Below are 18,441 nucleotides of genomic sequence, written 5' to 3' on the forward strand. Positions count from 1 at the left end.
CAGTGAGAGGCCCACGTACCGTGGGAAAAAAAAAAAAAAAAAAAAAAAAAATTTAATTTCAAAAGTGCAATATCGTTTTTAGGAATTTATGTACTGTAAACATTTTCTGCTTACTAAGTTCTGAAACATGAACCAAATTCCAATATAACTAGTTGAATGATTCAGTGACTTAATACCACCATGATTTCTCTTTAATTCAATAAACTCATTAGGAGGAAAAAGCACTCACCTGATAAGCACGTCATTAGGCCCAAGGCAAGCATAGCACCAGCCAACACTGTCAAACGATTATAGCGCATTGCCATGATGGCTGCTATAAAAAATGTCTTATCACCCAGTTCAGATACAATGATAACTGATATGGCAGCCACAAATGCATGGATAAATCCCAAATTAGTTTGGGTAGCTGGATCTTCTTTATTGGTATGAACTGGAGCAGCTGGTGTAAATCCTTTCTGAAAAAAAAAAAAAACATATTTATCAGCTACTTCTTTGAAAAAAGTCATTATTTTAAATTATTTTATTTTGAATGTGAATTAAGATTGTTTTTCTGTCATGGTCATTAGACTGACTTACTGTCTAATCACTTTGAAAGCCATTAGCAATGACAGAAACCTCTGATTGATGCCTGCTACAATGGAAATCCAACTACAGGTCTACAAAACAATTAAAAAAAAAAAAGAGTAGAGACCAGCTATATCCACACATCAAAATTACCTTGTTTTCTAAGTGTGAGTTGAGATTTAGTTCTTAGCTATGTCTCATTCAAATTTTTATTCATAACTTGTGTGTAAGACCCAAGGTATGCTTATCAAACATTGAACAGGAAGCTGAGAGAAATTTCATGATGAACACTTATGAGAACAAAGTAGGATCCGGAAAGCTCTCAACAGGCTAGAAGAAGAGTTGGCTCTAGCTAAGATGAGATCTAATATAGCTGGATATATGGCTGGTCCTACACTAAAAATATCCTAGGCTGAAATGTGGCCTAATAAAAAAGATAAGCCAGAGTCTTAGCTGGTGTTAAGGTCATTCTGAGTTGAAAATGTGACAAAGCTCCAAAAAGGCAGCAGGCACTTTAAGCACTTTAAAGAGTTAGTGACAAGCCCATCTTCCGTGCTGCACAGCCCTCACCCAAAGTTCTGTACTGGCTCTGAGGCAGCACATTTTAAGAAGGCACTGCCCTCTGAAGATTACTGCAGACAGAAGAGACTCTAAAGCCAGGGACTGGCAAGCAACAGCTAAGAGTAAATCCAGCTGAGAATGACTTTTACGTTTTTTAAGGGTTTGCAAAAAAAAAGAAAAAGGGAAAGAGGGAGGGATGGAGGGAAGTAGGAAAAGAAAATTATGCAACAGAGACCTTAAGTAGCCTGCAAACACGTGGCCCAAACCTAAAATATTTATAATCTGGCCCATGACAAAAGGAAGTTTGCCAACTCAGTCTCTAAAACAATCACATAAGGGACCAGGAAGGACTGGATGCCTATGTTCCAATAATTGAGAAAGTCTAATGAAAGTCTATATGGTCCCAAGAGATAGAACTAAAAAGTTATAGGTGGCATGGCAGGTTGTAGCTTAACACACACAAAAGATTTCTACTCCACAGGAGCCCCCAGAGGCTGAAATGGACTTCTAGAGAGTGTAGCAAATTCCCCCCTCAACGTTAGAGTTCCAGAGAAGAGAACCACCACCTACAGAAAGTGTGCTCATCAGAGGTTCTCAACCAGGGCGATTTTGTCTCCCAGGGGACTTTTGGCAAAGTCCGGAGACATTTTTTTGTCACAGCTGAAGGGAAACTAATGGCATCTAGTGGGTGGAGGCGAGAAGTGCTGCTACGGACAGGACATAATGCGTAGGACAACTCCTCACAACAAAACATTATCTAATCCAAAATATCAATAGTTCCTAGGGGGAAAGACCCTGGACTAAAGGAATCACTTCTAAAGGTCTCTTCCAATTTTAATTGCCTATCTTTAATTAATTTTTAAAGCCTATGAGTCTCTAGAAACCTGAGGGATAAAAAAGAAAAAGAAACCCAAGAATGTATGTGATTTTGGACAGAGTATAAAAAGAAGTACTTTTATTCACAAAGGCTCCAGTCAGAGATAAGAATAAAATCCTAAATTTTTAAGTGTGCATGTCATTCCTTAACACATTACATAAACTTGACTCCCAAATTCCACGGTAAAGATCAGAAAACTTTAAGCATTACTCAGACTAGACCTCTGAGCTAAAAATTGGGGAAATTTAACAATTTAGAAAATACTTGGTGTGAGGGCTAAATCAAAAGGGCAGCCTCAGAAGCTAGCTCTTGATTAAGCAAGTACCATTTTAAGGGATTTTAGCTTTCTCTCCATTATCATTTTAATTCCAACTATGCTGATCTTCTTGTCTCTTCCAATACCCTATGAGCATTAAGCATCATAAAAAATATAAGCATTTTCATTCAGCTTTCACTAATGCAACGTTTTCCTCTTGGAAATACCTTTTGAATGAAAAAGTTTCATTGCAAAATATTTAGGACCTGAACTCCAAGAAAATTTTTTAGGAATAAATATTCCTAAAACATTTATTTACAACCAATTAGCTGCAAGCTCAAACAGAAAATGTTTACTTTTAAAAACAAACAATAATGATCAAAACCACAAATTCTCATCGTTTTATAATTCGCAGCCATAAAACCGTGGCCACATTACTTAGCCTCTCTGTTCCTCTGTGAAATGATGAGAATAAAACTTGCCTTGCAAGCATAAAGCAAAAAAAAAACTACATATTCTTAAAACCTTTCTATATACAAAGCACAAGAAAAATTAACTTACAGTTTTTGTTATATATTGAGCTCATCCTGGATAGCCAAAATCAGTGTTAAACAGCCACCAACCACGGTGTGATAAGAATTTAAAACAAAAGTACCACGGTATTATGAAGATAGAAGATTTAAAAAACTTGAAGTGTTAATAAATAGGGGCAGAAAATGATCAATTACCATTCATTCATTTGTTGTCGATCAATTGCCCAAGTGATTACTGTGTACAAGGATCATCTCCTTTTTCTAATTCACCTTCAGAGTGACAGAATGTACTGGTTTAATAGGTGGGCTCTGGAATCAGACTTCCAGGGTTCATAGCCAAGGTATTACTGGTTACTGTATGACCCTGCGCCAGTAAGTTTACCTCCCTGTGACTCAAGTTACATCTCTAAGATGAGGGGTACCTATACCTTACAAGGCTGTTGTGAGGATTAAATGAATTACTACACATAAAGCCCCTAGGATGGTGCCTAATATACAGTAAGCACTCAGTTACAGTCGGTTATTATAGCACACCACAACGTGACCAGTTGAATCTTCCTAAAACTAATTTCATCATGACCTTCTTATGCCTAGAACATAAAATGCAAATACTTAATTCTGGTAACTATCAAACATGTCCCATCTAATCACATACCAATTCCCAAAGTGAACCTTGGTGAACCTCCCTAATGAAGGATGAGCCAGAGCAGCACTGTCCAACAGAAAATAACGCAAGCCACATAATGAATTTTTAAAATTTCTAAAGGGGGCTTCCCTGGTGGCACAGTGGTTAAGAATCCGCCTGCCAATGCAGGGGACATGGGTTTGACCCCTGGTCCGGGAAGATCCCCCATGCCGCAGAACAGCTAAGCCCTGGCACCACAACTACTGAGCCTGTGCTCTAGAGCCCGCGAGCCACAACTACTGAGCCCGCGAGCCACAACCATTGAAGCCCATGTGCCTAGAGCCCGTGCTCTGGAACAAGAGAAGCCACCACAATGAGAAGCCCTCACAACGAAGAGTAGCCCCCGCTCACCGCAACTAGAGAAAGCCCACGCGCAGCAATGAAGACCCAACACAGCCCAAAATAAATTAATTTTTTTAAAAATTAAAAATAAAATAAAATTTCTAGGGAATTCCCTAGCCGTCCAGTGGAGTTAGGACTCCATGCTTCCACTCCAAGGGGCACGGGTTCGATCCTGGTTGGGGAACTGGGATCCTGCAAGCTGCGCAGTGGAGCCCGAAACAGTAAAATAAAATAAAATTTCTAGTAGCCAGATATTAAAAAGTAAAAACAGATAAAATTACTTTTAATATTATTTAATTTAACCCAATATATCCAAAATACTACTCTAGGAATATTTTTCAAATGACTAATGAGATATCAGTATTTAACCCTCTTTTTTTGTTCTTACCAAATCTTCAAACACCGGTGTGTATCTACTCACTGCACACATCTCTTGCACATCTCAGTTTGGACCCGCCACATCTTTTCAAGTGCTTAAAAACTGCCACATGGCTCATGGCTGTAGTACTGGGCAGTGTGGCTCAAGAACACTTCAAGTTTTTGGGTAACACAAGCCTTCAGTCACGCAGTCCTGCTTCCCTTCCTACCTTCCTATTATTATGCCCCTATTCATCCACATTCCTCAAGCCCCAACTTATGTAGAGCCTCTTGAGCAAGCCGTACCTCAACAACTCCAGCCCCTTAAGGATCCCACTTCCCTCAAACTGCAGGCATACTGTGGGCAATGAGTCATACCAAGTACATGACTGGAACAAAGTTTGAGGTAGGAATACTCAGGGAGTTAATCGTTTTGTCCTAGAAACGCGTATAACTGTAATGTTATCATTTGTAATAATTAAGAGACATAAATAACTAAATGTCCATCCATAAGGAACTGGTTAAATAAATGGTAGCTCCATATACTGGAATATTACGGGGCTAAAAATAAGAATGTTTTATATACACTAATAAAAAAATCACTAAGACGTTTTTAAGTTGAAAAAAGTACATCTTATGTACATAGTTACTGCATGTATGTTATGGGGCGGTGAGTTAGGGAGGTATATAAAGTATATACACAGTTGCTAATGAACCGGAAATCTCAGGACACGGTAACAGTGGCCAGGGAAGGAACCAGGATGACTAGAACAGGTGTTGGCAAACTTTTACTTAAAGGGCCAAATATTTAACCTCATGGACCGTAAAGTTTCTTTGGTAATTACCCAACTCTGAGGCTACACCCTGAGATCAGCCGTAGGTAACACTTAAACGAATGGCCTGGCTCTATTCCAACAAAACTTTATTTACAAAAACAGGCAGTCAGTGGCAAACTACAGTTTGCTGACCCCAGTCAGCGGCAAACTACAGTTTGCTGACCCCTGAGCTAGAATACAAGAGGAGGTGACACACTTCTCATTCTACATTTTTCTGTACCTTTTGGATTTTTCACCATGCACATGATTAAAGACACCTACTGTGCACCACTTCAAAAATCTCTTGACCCAATCTCTTACTCCAGCTAGGGAGGACCAATTCCTTGCAGGCTGTAACTAGCTTTAGGCAGATCCAACCAGAAAGTAAGCGCGGTGCACATACTTACTCACTACACTACCCAGAAGTATACAGGAGTTAACCCCTGTGGGGCAACCTTTGACCAATGCGGAGGAATCGATTCTGAGGTTCATTACATTAGGCTCCCAGAAAGTCGCAGCAGGATTCATACTAGTCACTCGTGGAGTGGCTAACTTCAAAATGCATCAGGTACATGCATTCTCCTTCTGCCCTGGACTGACAATTTGAGAAAATACAGGCTTTATTCTGATAACAGGGAGTAAACCACCAGATGAATGGTTGGGGTAAGATAAGAAAGATAAACTGGACTGGAACCGAAAAGCCTGTATGTTTATGGACCAGCTTAGAGGCAAGCGAGAAGCCCTTTCAAGTTTCTGAGTAGAAGACACAAACGTAATTAAGGCACTGTGACTAACAGATCGGTACAGAAAGTAGAGAATATAGAGAATACAGGCCACTGGACCAATTAATTAGAAGTAGGAGGTCTGCTGCACAAGACCAATGTTGAAGACAAAATAAAGGAAAACATTCTGCACATGATGAAAAAGAAAAATTAACAGAATTTTTTAAAGGCAAAGAATCAAAGATGCTATTCATATTCTCATAAGGTACACGGGAAAGAGGAATAAAAATAAGGGGTTTGGTTTCACACATGTTCAATTTGAGGATAAAAAGCATTTCAAATACAGCTTTCCAAGAAGTCATCAGAAATGAAAACCTGAGTTTAGGCCAGCACAGCCTCAAGGTATGTATTTGGTTGCTGGCAACCTGAATTTATCAGCTAGTCTTGCAAAGGCAGAGATTACATTGAAAAAATGAACCTTAGACAATGTCTATATTTAAGGAAGGTGTGGAGGGGGGAGAAAAAGAGAAAACAAAATTGTCTTAGATATTTAGAGGCGCGGGCAGGAGAACACCACAGATGGTTCAAGTTAGGGGCAATCACCATTTCACTGAGCTGCTAACTAAGGGCCAGGGATTTCCATATACATTGTTTTGATACTCAAAACCTTAAAGCTGTTATCCCAGCTTAACACAAAAGGAGAAGCTGAGAACCAATAGAGTTAAACCATTTCCTCAAGTTCATACAAACCAAGATACATCAGGAGTCTTAAAAAAGTGGATAGATAATAGCGTCAAACGGGAACTGAAAAAGAGCCCTGGATTTAGCAATTAAGTAGGTTACAGGTATCCTTCAAAAATGAAATTTCAATGTAAAGACATGGGCTGATGCCAGATAACAGAAGACTAAAGCAATGTGGAAAAGCAGCTAATTCCCTAGTTAAAAATTTCATTTACAAAACTGAGGAACAGAAACTAATGCAGCCAAGTAGAGTTAAGTCATTGGCCTTTTTTTTTTTCCCTCCAAACGGGAGAAACCTGTGGGCATGTGTAAGCAGACAGAAAGGAACCAAAGAAAAGGAGAGAATAAAGATACTGAAGGGAAAGTACTGGAGGTCAGAGGAGAATGGGCACATGGACAGAAAGAAATATGGAAAGGGTGATCGTTTTGCCCAATTCAGAAGAAAGGCAGAAAGTACTGGCATAGAAGCAAATATTTAGATTAGTAAAGGACAGTCACATGCAGCAGTGACTATATTTCCAATTTTGGCATTCCACTAGTCAGTTACACAGTGTTAAAGTAATGAAACACAGTGTTTTCCTTAGTACAAATACCACCCTTTCAGTATTTTAATTTGGGTCTGAAACTCAGATCATTTAATTTGATCTGAAACCCAATTTACATCCTGATAGCAGAGTCAACAACTTATAATTAGAAAACAAAACCAAAAAACGTACTGAATAAAACTCTTCAAGTTAAAATTAGTTCCAAATTGAAAAATTGTTAAAAAGCTCCCTCATTTAGAGAGTATCCTTTTATTCTTTCATTTTCTTCAGGAGATGAAAATAACAATTAACAATGAAAAAATAATTCCTATTCTAGTTCCAGGGCGCAAATGAACACATACGTGACTGTAATGAAATTGATACAGATCCCTGCATCAGAATCATCTACACGTGATGAACTAGAGAAGATGAAGATGCTTTCTTTGGAACAAAAGCTAGAACCTGCTACCAAGAAAAAGACTGATGTCCCTGCAAAAACAAAGTCCCTCAACAAAAGTTACCACCCAAGAGGTAAGATTATTTGAAGATAAAGAAGTCATAGGAAAACGCTTAGAACTGTCTCAGAACTGTCTCCTTGCCATTACTTTATTATATGAAGTCAGAAAAACCTTTCAGAAATTGGAAAAATGTGCACAAAAATACACGTGTAACTTAAACAATGACACCATGGATAATCCTGGTTTTAAAAGACTGCATTAATATAAAGAAATAGGGCTTCCCTGGTGGCGCAGTGGTTGAGAGTCCACCTGCCGATGCAGGGGACACGGGTTCATGCCCCGGTCCGGGAAGATCCCACATGCCGCGGAGCGGCTGGGCCCGTGAGCCATGGCCGCTGAGCCTGCGCGTCTGGAGCCTGTGCTCCGCAACGGGAGAGGCCACAACAGTGAGAGGCCCGCGTACACACACACACACACAAAAAAAAAGAAATAAAATTATATTTTATTATAAATTTTCATTATCACCTTTTATTTGTGGATGTTGGACTTTTTCTTCCATAAATTTTTTATTTATTTATTTTTGGCTGGGTTGGGTCTTCATTGCTGTGCGCCGGCTTCCTCTAGTTGCGGTGAGCAGGGGCTACCCTTCCTTGCAGCGTGCGGGCTTCTCATTGTGGAGCACGGGCTCTAGGCACAAAGGCTTCAGTAGTTGTGGCACACGGGCTCAGCAGATGTGGCTCACGGGCTCTAGGCGCGTGGCTTCAGCAGTTGTGGCGCACGGGCTTAGCTGCTCCGCGGCATGTGGGATCTTCCCAGACCAGGGCTCGAACCCGTGTCCCCTGCATTGACAGGCGGATTCTTAACCACTGAGCCACCAGGGAAGCCCTAGCTTGTTGTTTTTTAAATAATATTTTTATGAATGTTATTGTTAATTCATATTAGAATAATATATTTAACAATTACATTTTTCTAAATACATTTTTATTTTAATGAATCTTTAAACAGCTGTTTTTATGAATGTTACTGTTTCATAATGTATTTATAAATTTTGACATTTGAAATGTATTAAGTGTATTTAATTTCACTGATTTTTTTTTAATGAATTGCTTTGACAGCAGAACACCAACAAATAAATGCAGTAACATCATGATCGTTTCATTCTGACACAGCAATCATGAGTAAGACAAGGGTCTTCATACCCTTGGCATCAGTCTTAGCCGTAAGGAGGCTAGAATTGGGAGTTTGGACTGGATGGAGCAGGACTGAAACTTAATGAAAATGGAAGAAAGTTTAAAATATTGTGTGGAAGGCCTTGGTGTTAGAAGATAATAGACAAAAGAAATGCCAAGAAACAGTAAAGCAGAAATACAGTAAGGAGAATGTGTACGGGGTTGAGTGACAGGCTTCTGTGGCTTTATCAACAGTGCTTCACAACCAGAACAGTCCTTCACTGGCCCTTCCAGAATACACAGCAAATTATAAATTACCTCTGTTAAATCTAGCTGATTTCCCCCAACTAAAGGGACTTAATGCTTCTTGTACTACATACTCTGCCCAAGGAAGGATAAGAAAAAAAACTGAGTATGTCACTAGAAGTAAACTGCATAAACGAAAGGATCTCAGTAATCTTGCTTTAAAGCACCCTATAAGATACAACTACAGGGCTTCCCTGGTGGTGCAGTGGTTGAAAGCCCGCCTGCCGATGCAGGGGACGCGGGTTCGTGCCCCGGTCCGGGAAGATCCCACATGCCGCGGGGCGGCTGGGCCCGTGAGCCATGGCCGCTGAGCCATGGCCGCAAGATACAACTACATTTTTATAATACATTTTATATTTGAAAGCTTACCAATACATTTTTTGCTCTCCATTTTCATAAGTCCACACTCACACAGTGGCATGAAAGCATATATTTAAACATCCTACCCTTTTAAAAGATCTGCTCCATGCAGTTGCAAAGCAAAACAGTTGAAACTTTCGGATATGCAGTGATGCTGAATCCTTGCTTACGTGGCTATTAAACTGAACTCTGGCCATATTTTACTTCTGCCAAGTGGACAAAAAAAAAAGCAAATGATACTTACATTACATAGCTTAGAAAATATGTGAAAGAAAAATCTCTTCCGATATACTATAATACCAGAGGGAAAAAGACACTTGAGCCATAACAAAAAGTTACGTGAAAATATAATTAAAACAAAATAATTAGAGTCTACTACAATACAGAAGAGAGTAAATTCCTATCTAAGAAAAACCACAGAGAATATATCAAAATAGTAAAGACAAAAATCATACTATCTTGTGCCTGTCCCTTCCCTTCACATCCCCAGTTTTAAAGACAAGCATCCTTAAGACACTTAAATATGGTCACTGGATACTGCTGCCTTTTTTTTTTTTACACGGCTATACTTCTCCTAGCTGTCTAAAAAGGTATCGATAAGCACACCTACCATTATTTGTATCTCAAAAACTACTATATGACTAAAACTTTAATGCAAGGCCTGGAAAGTTACACAACCCAAAATATTTACCACTTTAAAATAAACTTCTGATAGTGAGTTAAGTGACAGAAAGCTAAATGATGAACACTAAGAATGAATTTCATGAATCACCATTTCGGTTGAATTTCAGAAGTGGAAATGGTGAGCCGGGTCAGCTGAGCCCACGAGTGACAGGCAGGAGAGAAAAATAACTTTTTGCCCGGAAATTTTAGGGAAGTCTTCACGGAGAGGAGATATCTGCTGGTTCTTGAAGGGTGGGAAAGGTTCTGATCAGTAGGCTTCAAGCTCACTAAAGCCCTTTTATTTAGAGGCCTTTTGTTGGAGAGACTAGCAACAAGAGCACATGGCATGTCTTGGATTTGAGTACAGCATATGATTGCGCAAGGGAGTGAGGACTAAAAAGTCTAGAGAGGTTGACTGGAGCCGGATCACCAAAAAACCTGAACATCTTGCTGAAGAGGCTGGTCTAAAATCATTATGCCGGGAAACTCACTGAAGATTTCTGAGAAGGAAAACGGAATTCAATGTTTAGGAAGATTAGTCACCTGGGAACATGCTGAAGGTAGCCTGGGGTGGAAACGGGAGGGTTGAGTGCCAAATGGTCCCCTACTAGAAGACACTACAGAGGGCCTGGATTCAGGAATTCAAATTGGAAACGAGGAGAAAGCCCGGGACCCACACTGGGACTAAATTTAAAAACGCTGCTGAGATTTTGAACACTAGTGACTGATTCTATTAACATAAATTAAGATGTTAATTAATATCTACTTAGTGAAGGCCAAAATGCAGGATTCTGGTACACTTATAAATTTAGTCTTGGCATCCCACACCGCTGCAGCACTCCTTACTGTCAAAGACTGACTGTTCCTCTGCATTCCTAAGGCTACTTCCTGCAAGCCAGAGCACGTTTTTAAAAAAGTGAGTCACGCTTCGTTATCCATATACATTTGGCAAAAATCACAAGTCGTGCAAAGCTGAATTTGGTAAACAATTTGGGATAGTCTGTTTCAACAATGAAATGGCCCATGTTATTATTCTCAGAGAATACGAAAAGCCTCCCAGCTGCCCTCCGTTAAAAACTTTCTACTTGGGATGAGTATTTCCATCTCTCTAGAATACATCTGATCAACAAGACGCCCATTCCTCAGCAGCATCTTTATCCTCCCGAGCTAAAGGTTTACAGTTGGACTCCCAGCTCTGCTCTCCCCTCCCCTCCCCCCATAAGGAGCCGGGCGAGGCCAGGCCCGACCCAGGAAAAGCGCACTCCTCGGTCTTCCACCCCAGGGAGCCGGGGCCGGGCTCCCCTCCCCCCGCTGGCAGCCTGCGTCAAGGGCGGCGCTCCGGCGGCGGCGAGCCTGGTACCCGGCCCGTCCTGCTCACCTCGGCCCGGGCCGGCTCGGGGCCCTGCACGGCCGCGGGCTGCTGCTGCAGCTGCTGGGCAGGCGCCGGAGGTTCCTTGTTCCGGTGGCTGAGGTCTTCGTCGGGTACGGCCCGGACCCCGGCCGGGGCCCACAGCAGCGGAAACAGCAGGAGCAGAAGCAGCCGGGGCGCAGATGCGCGGCCGCTACCCCGGGCCGCCGCCGCCATCCCGCCCTCCGAGACAGCCGCGCACGGGCGCCTCAAGAGGAAGTGCGGGCGACTGGAAGCCTCGACCCCGAGCCGTCCCCGGACGCGTCCCCCACGCCTAGCCGCCACCTTTCAGGGAGGAGCCTGCAGCATGCGGGAAGTGGCCAGGGCGGACGTGAGGCTTAGGTCAGGCCGGCGACCGTGGCCGGCGACTCGCACTCTCCTCGCCCACGGTGGCCACACGACTCCGCGAACTGTCTCAGCGCAGCCCGGCCCAATTCCTCCGGGCTCCGCCCCTGACTGTGACGGCCTCCCATTGGCCCGGCGTCCGCCTCGGCGTCGTGACGTCCTCGGGCAGGTTGAGGTGCGACTCGCGCCCTCTTCCTATTGGACCCGGCGCTCCCGAGGTACAGGTCGCTGCGTGACCTTCCTCGCCTCGCATCCTTCTCGCGCTCCACCTGGGACCCGTTTCCCATCTGTCTGTCCACCGTCCCAGAACCGCACGGCTCTTTACTTCTTGTTCCCTCCTGAGTCTTTTGCCCTAATATCCAGTCCAGCCTGTCTCTTAGCCTTTCCTAGATGTCAAATTAGTTCGAACGCCCTGGCTACGTGGCAATTGCGGGAGCCGCCACTGCTTAGCCGGGTTCCGCACTCCTTCACCGATTCTCGGTGCCGCCTCCGACCCGGCGATCTACTGAGGACAATGGGCTTAGAGCGTCAGGATGCGATTATTTAAAACAAACCTCTGAGATGAGACTTAGGAAATAACAAGAAAAATGTCAAGCCTTGTTTTAGATGTTGTTTGTTTGCCTATAATCGCCCCCAGACCAAAAACATCTAACATTACCCTTTTCCTGTAACGCCTTTTCGTTTTACGTGTTTTGTGCCACACCTATCTTAGACTGGCCTCTTAATATGTTTGGCTTTTGAAATTGAGTGTTTAGGATTTTTGAAGGATGGGGATTGGGGTGGGCAAACATAGGAAATAGGAAAGGATGATTGGTTGAGAATATTTTTACATCTTATTTTTTAAAAGTTGAGCTATTTAGTTATCAGAAGTGTGACTAAGGTTGTGCTAACCTTGAGGCCAAGGCAGTATTATAAATACTTTATATATATTAAGCCTGTACTTTGTGAAGAACTAAGGCAGGTTATCAATAAATACTGGAACAAGAAATTAATCCAACAAAACAATCTGTGGAAGAGTGGACAAACCTACTTTGAATTCACTGAAGATACCATGTTATGTCATGGGTTAGTAAAGCTTTTGTCCATGCTGTTCCTGTCTGTAACTAACTTCCTCCTTTCTCTCATTGTAAACTCCTACTCATACTTCCAAAACCTGTTCAGGCCTGACCACTCAGAAGTCTTCCCCCAACACCTCCTCTTACAGAATTCATCAGTGCTTGCTTCATGCTACTGTAGATTATGCATGTTTCTATTACTGTGTTAGTAACTAGGATGCCATACAGCTTGGCATACAGCTATTGTGCCTCCCAGTTCATCCCTAGGATGCAAACGTTTGAGTCTCACAAACTAGTAGAGAACCCAGAGGCGTGAACTATCCTCCCTCCAACACCCTCTCCTTTACGCCTACAGCATTTGCTGAGCTTAAGAGGTAACTGAAAGGAAGTCTGCTGGCTCAGTCTAATGACTGAGACGGAAAGGTGAATGCAGCAACACTGGCCATGTGTCCTGGATTCCTGGAAGGTGCTTGGCTTATTTTCTGGAATGGGCCCCTACACTCCAGAGCTCTCTAACAGGAAGTACTCATGGCTGAATTCCCAGCCACCTTGGCAGATGTGGCAATGAGGACTTACAGGTTAAGCTGCAGGATGTCTATGCACCAGCCACTGAGTGAGGGGTGGCTCAAGGGCAAGGCAGCAAAGCTCTTAGCAGATGTAAACAGACAGAAAGCCTTGCCCTCAGGGGGGACCTGCACAGTGGGGTCAGTGACAGTGTCAGAATCTTGGCCAGAGTGGGGCTCTTCCAGGCTCTTCCAGTGTACCCTGATCCAAGGGCCCTCAGGCTCCTCAGCCAGTTTAGGCTCCAGGTGTCAGATTCCAAAGTGATCAGCTCTTTCCATGCCCAGGAGTGCTACATCAGGGCTGGTTCTAGCTTTCACCACCTTGAGGATTTAGAGTTATCATTGTTCTACTCCTCACTGGTAACTAACTCCTTTGGAAAACAAAACAAAACAAAAAAACTAAAAACACAGGCAGTTTCCTGATACCTTTCTTGCAAACAGAGGTACTTACTTGACCCCAACCAATAAGGATGTAGGAGGCTCAGCAATTCCAAGATTATTTTTTATTTATTTATTTATTTATTTTTGTCCTGGCCTGCATAGATAGAGCCTCACTAAAACGCTATCACTGGTAGGCACCCTTCTGGTAAGAAACCCTACTACATGTGCATTACACTGTATTTTTTTTAATATAAATTTTATTTATTTTGCCTGCATTGGGTCTTCGTTGCTGCGCACAGGCTTTCTCTAGTTGTGGTGAGCGGGGGCTACTCTTCATTGCAGTGCACGGGCTTCTCATTGTGGTGGCTTCTCTTTGTTGTGGAGCACGGGCTCTAGGCACGCAGGCTTCAGTAGTTGTGGCACTCGGGCTCCAGAGTTGTGGCTTGCGGGCTCTAGAGTACAGGCTCAGTAGTTTTGGTGCACGGGCTTAGTTGTTCCACGGCATGTGAGATCTTCCTGGACCAGGGCTCGAACCCGTGTCCCTTGAATTGACAGGCGGATTCTTAACCACTGCACCACCAGAGAAGCCCTACACTGTATTTTAATGTTTTTTTTCCTTACTGAGCTTCAGATGGTAAGATGATGTCTTTGATCTTTTATATCCCTGGCACCTAGCTGATCCTAACTTACTAATAGTGATAGCCATCATTACAGTAGTAATAGTAGCAGGAAATCTTTACTGAGTGCTTATTCTGATCCATGCAGTGCACTGAATGTGTTACATGAATGATCTCACAAGGCAGGTACTCATTTTTTTTTAATTTATTTTTTACACAGCAGGTTCTTATTAGTTATCTATTTTATACATATTCGTGTATATATGTCATTCCCAAATACCCCCCGCATCGGCAGGCGGATCCTCAACCACTGTGCCACCAGGGAAGCCCCCAAGGCAGGTACTCTTAAACTCGTTTTTACAAATGGGAAATTTGAGACAGCTCAAGTAACTTTCCCAAAATCGCACAGTTCATAAGTGGCAGAATTGTGCTTGATATCTGCTTGTTGAACTTAACTGTGTCCTACTTACTAAAAAGCCAAACATATAAAAGCAGCCAATTAATGGTGAACATTTCCATTATCATTAGGGGAGAATGTCCTCTCTCCACTCCAAGTTTCCATGAGGAGGATTGTTTCCTGGCTTCTGAGGCTTAACCATTTCACCTCTGATGATGGAAAGTAAATTTGGGCAGAGTAACTGAGCATACTGGGCCCAGTTCTGCCACCTTTGTCCTCTTGGAAGGTGCAGCCCACAGGGAAAAACAAGTTTCTGCTGCTCTCCCTGCAGTCTGCTCGCTCCCAGTCCAGAGCTGCTTGGAACTGGATGGGGACAGCTCTTAATTCTGAAATTCAGTAGTAGCTCAGCACACCTGGCTCCCAGACCTAAAGTCACTCCTGTGGGCCTGTCTCACTCTTTGTTTTCTTCCTCATCTTTTCAGAAGTAAGGAAGAGGTGATGAGCTATTTCCTGAGCTCTCTTAGACACCTCTCCCTGCACTCCAGTATCATCAAAGGGTGACTATAAGTGTTTTAACTTGAAACAGTCTACAGAGGAAAGGCTGGTTAGAAAAGCCAGGGCACGAAGTGATGAGAAAGGAGAGGGGGAAGCAGAAACCAGAAACTTCCTGCTAACAGTCAACTGAAGATCATTCAAAATTAAGAAGGTGCTTGGCAAAGTGAAATGTAAGTGAATGACAGAGAGCAATTTACAAGTTGCTGGACCTGCACAACTCTTTAAAGCACTTCTACTATGTGAAATGAAGCCTATCGCTACCCGTAGGTATGCTAAAACCCTTTAGATGATGGGGTCTGGACCTTGTAGGGCACCTCCACTGGTCCAGAGGAAAGGGGAACTGCCCTTTTAGGGTCATTCTTGGACTTTCCTAAGTTTCCACAAGCAGGCTGAAAATTCCAAAAAGGATGCTAAATATGTCTCCACGAATTCTTATTTATCCAACAACATGTTCACCATCTCTATCTAGCTGTTTCACAGGCATTTCAAATAAAGCATGGGACAAAGAGTTCTCTTGATTTTCTTCCAAAAAGCTGTTCCTTCTTCAGGCTTCCATCTCAGTAGATGGAAGCAGCAAACCCCTTTAGATTCCTCTCATTTTCTCCTACTCCATATCCAATCCACTTGCCAAGTTCTGTTGTCTCTACCTCTAAAGCAGATCCTGAATCTGTTCCCCTCTATCTCCACTATTACCACCTTGTCCAAACTAGGTGTCATTTCTTACTTGGGACTGTTAAAACGACACCCACTTGGCCTCCCTGCTTGCACTCTTGCCAATCTATAATCTAACCAGCATCCAGGGAGAGCTTTCAAAATTAATATAAGTCATTTCATCCCCCTGCTTCATATTATCTTAATGGCTTCTAAATGCCCTTATAATTGAGTCCAATCAATGCCCTTAGAATAAAGTCCAAGTCTGAATTAAAGTTCGATGGGGTCAAGCCCCTGCCTTCTGTGTGACTTCATCTCTTGGCTTTCTCTACCTCATGATGCCCAACCAAGCTTTCTTCTACCTCAGGACCTTTGTAGTTGCTGTTTCTCTTCTTAGAGTACTCTTTTTTCAGATCTTCTTTGGGGTCATTCACGGTAAATATCACCTCCTCAAAAGAGAACTTCCTGCCCATCCATCTAAAGTAGATTGCTCCCTTCCCCCTTGTTGCTCTCCGTCTCACCTTTTTTTTTCTTAAGTTGGGTTTTCTTTTTTTTTTTTTTAGTTTTTTCATAGCACTTATCACTATCTGAAATTACCTTGATTATCTAATTTTTTACTTGCGATATTTATTATCTGTATCCCTCAACTAAAAGGTAAGCTCCATCAGGGCAGAAATCCTACCTGTTTTGCTCACTGTATTTCCAAGGTCTAAAACAGTGCCTGGCCATTGAAGACACTCAGATATAAATGAATCATTGGTTTAACGAAATTCTGAGAATGAAAAGGCAAAGATAAATCTAGATATAGACATAGACATAGTTTGGCTTGAAAACACAGATTCCTAATCTTGTCATAGCTTCCCCTTTGAAGGTTAGCCTCATTCCACACCCAAAAGGCCTGAGCAGTTTTGAAGGGTCTTTTATGCCTTCTTTGTCCTTAGCCTGATTCTGAGAGACAGAGTTCATCTTACTTTCTCCTTGTATCCTAGAGTTGTTGAGTTCATTCATAGCCAAAGATAAGAATCAGTCTTTAGGGCTTCCCTGGTGGCGCAGTGGTTGAGAGTCCGCCTGCCGATGCAGGGGACACGGGTTCGTGCCCCGGTCCGGGAAGATCCCACATGCCGCGGAGCGGCTGGGCCCGTGAGCCATGGTCGCTGAGCCTGTGCTCCGCAACAGGAGAAGCTACAACAGTGAGAGGCCCGCATATGGAAAAAAAAAAAAAATTTGTCTTTACTTCACCAAGAGCCCTTCCAGTCAGAACATCTCTCCTCCCAGGTCCATTTAGGTCTGACAGCAACCGGGCCTCCAACCTCCATCCCCTCCCCCAAATTAGGGGGAATCCTCTTAGGCCATGTCAAGTCAATGCAGGAAGTTTGGTGACGCTATAAAGGGCAAAGATGGCTGGAAACTGGGTGGGGATGATACACTTTCACTAAAATAAAACGAGTATATTAGTGAGAAACTGGGTCAAAATTATATGGACTACAGGAATACAAATTCATTAGACTAAATGAAGGTCTTTAAAATGAGAAGACTGTTGCAGCCATGGAGTGGAAGACCCTCTGTATCCCTCCTCCCAAGCCTTGAGTAGAGCTTCCGCACCATGAGAAGTCTGCACACACGGAGACCTGTCCCGCTCCTCCCATGGGCAGGCCTATAGGACTATGAGGCAGTATCTCAAATGGCAGAGGAAGGCCCGTTTCCCCCTGCATCAGACACATCTTCCTTTGTGGACTACACCAACTTGGGAATGCTCCTGCTGCAAATGATGCAGAGAGGAAAGACTAAGCTATAAGGTTGGCATCCACGATTTTCCATCCTTCCTATTCTCCAAAAAAAGTAGCTGGAGAAACAGCCTAAGAGGACAAAGTAAGTTTGTGCAAGGGCCTATCACACAGTAGAAGTAAAACCCCATCATCTATGTCAGGAATAGAAGATCACATGCCTTCAGGAATTTAAACAGAGGAAAAGAAGCTGATGGGGTCTCCAGCTCTGTCTAAAGCAGGTGAGCAACCATTATCCTGCCCTAGGCTGTTGCTAAAATGAGGAGCATGACCCCATGTGTATCAGATATTCCAAATGGTCAAGGGATTAGAATTTTTATTCCAAATGGTCAAGGGATTAGAATTTTTATGTGATATTTTCTAATTTTTAAACTAGGATTACCTTCCACTAAATGTAACAGAAAATCTAGAACATCATCTGAATTAGATAAGAAGGTTTTCCTTTGTGAGAGGCAGTTCAGAACTAATGTAGTAGGTCCCAAGGGATCAGGGATCCAGGTTCCTTCCAGCCTTCTGCTCTATCATTCCTAGGGTGTGGCCTTTATCTTTATGACCCAGTATAGCTGCTAGAGCTCTAACGGCCTGGTCCAGACAGCAGGATAGAGGACTGGCTGGAAAAAGAAGGGCCACAGGATACGTGTCTTTTAAGGAAGCTGGCACAAAGCATATCTGCTTACATCTTATTGGCTAGAACCTAGCTGCGTGGCCACTGTTAACTGCAATGTCACTTTTCCCAACTTCCCTTGCAGTTA

General features: G+C 42.8%; 1 protein-coding gene across 1 annotated transcript in view; it reads right to left on the bottom strand.

Annotated features, from left to right (window-relative positions):
• The window catches only part of TMEM165 (transmembrane protein 165), a 25,220-nt gene extending 13,454 nt beyond the window's left edge, over positions 1-11,766 (bottom strand). The window contains exons 1-2 of the mRNA XM_024746722.1: positions 11,312-11,766; positions 230-455 (exon numbers count right to left, since the gene is read on the bottom strand). Of these exons, the coding sequence (XP_024602490.1) occupies positions 230-455; positions 11,312-11,518 (433 nt within the window). The 5' untranslated portion in view covers positions 11,519-11,766. The remainder of the gene's footprint in view (positions 1-229; positions 456-11,311) is intronic.
• Between the last annotated feature and the right edge of the window lie 6,675 nt (positions 11,767-18,441).

This window comes from Neophocaena asiaeorientalis, unplaced genomic scaffold (assembly GCF_003031525.2).
Source record: "Neophocaena asiaeorientalis asiaeorientalis breed wild unplaced genomic scaffold, Neophocaena_asiaeorientalis_V1.1 scaffold19, whole genome shotgun sequence".
In the NCBI taxonomy this organism is placed as follows: domain Eukaryota; kingdom Metazoa; phylum Chordata; class Mammalia; order Artiodactyla; family Phocoenidae; genus Neophocaena; species Neophocaena asiaeorientalis.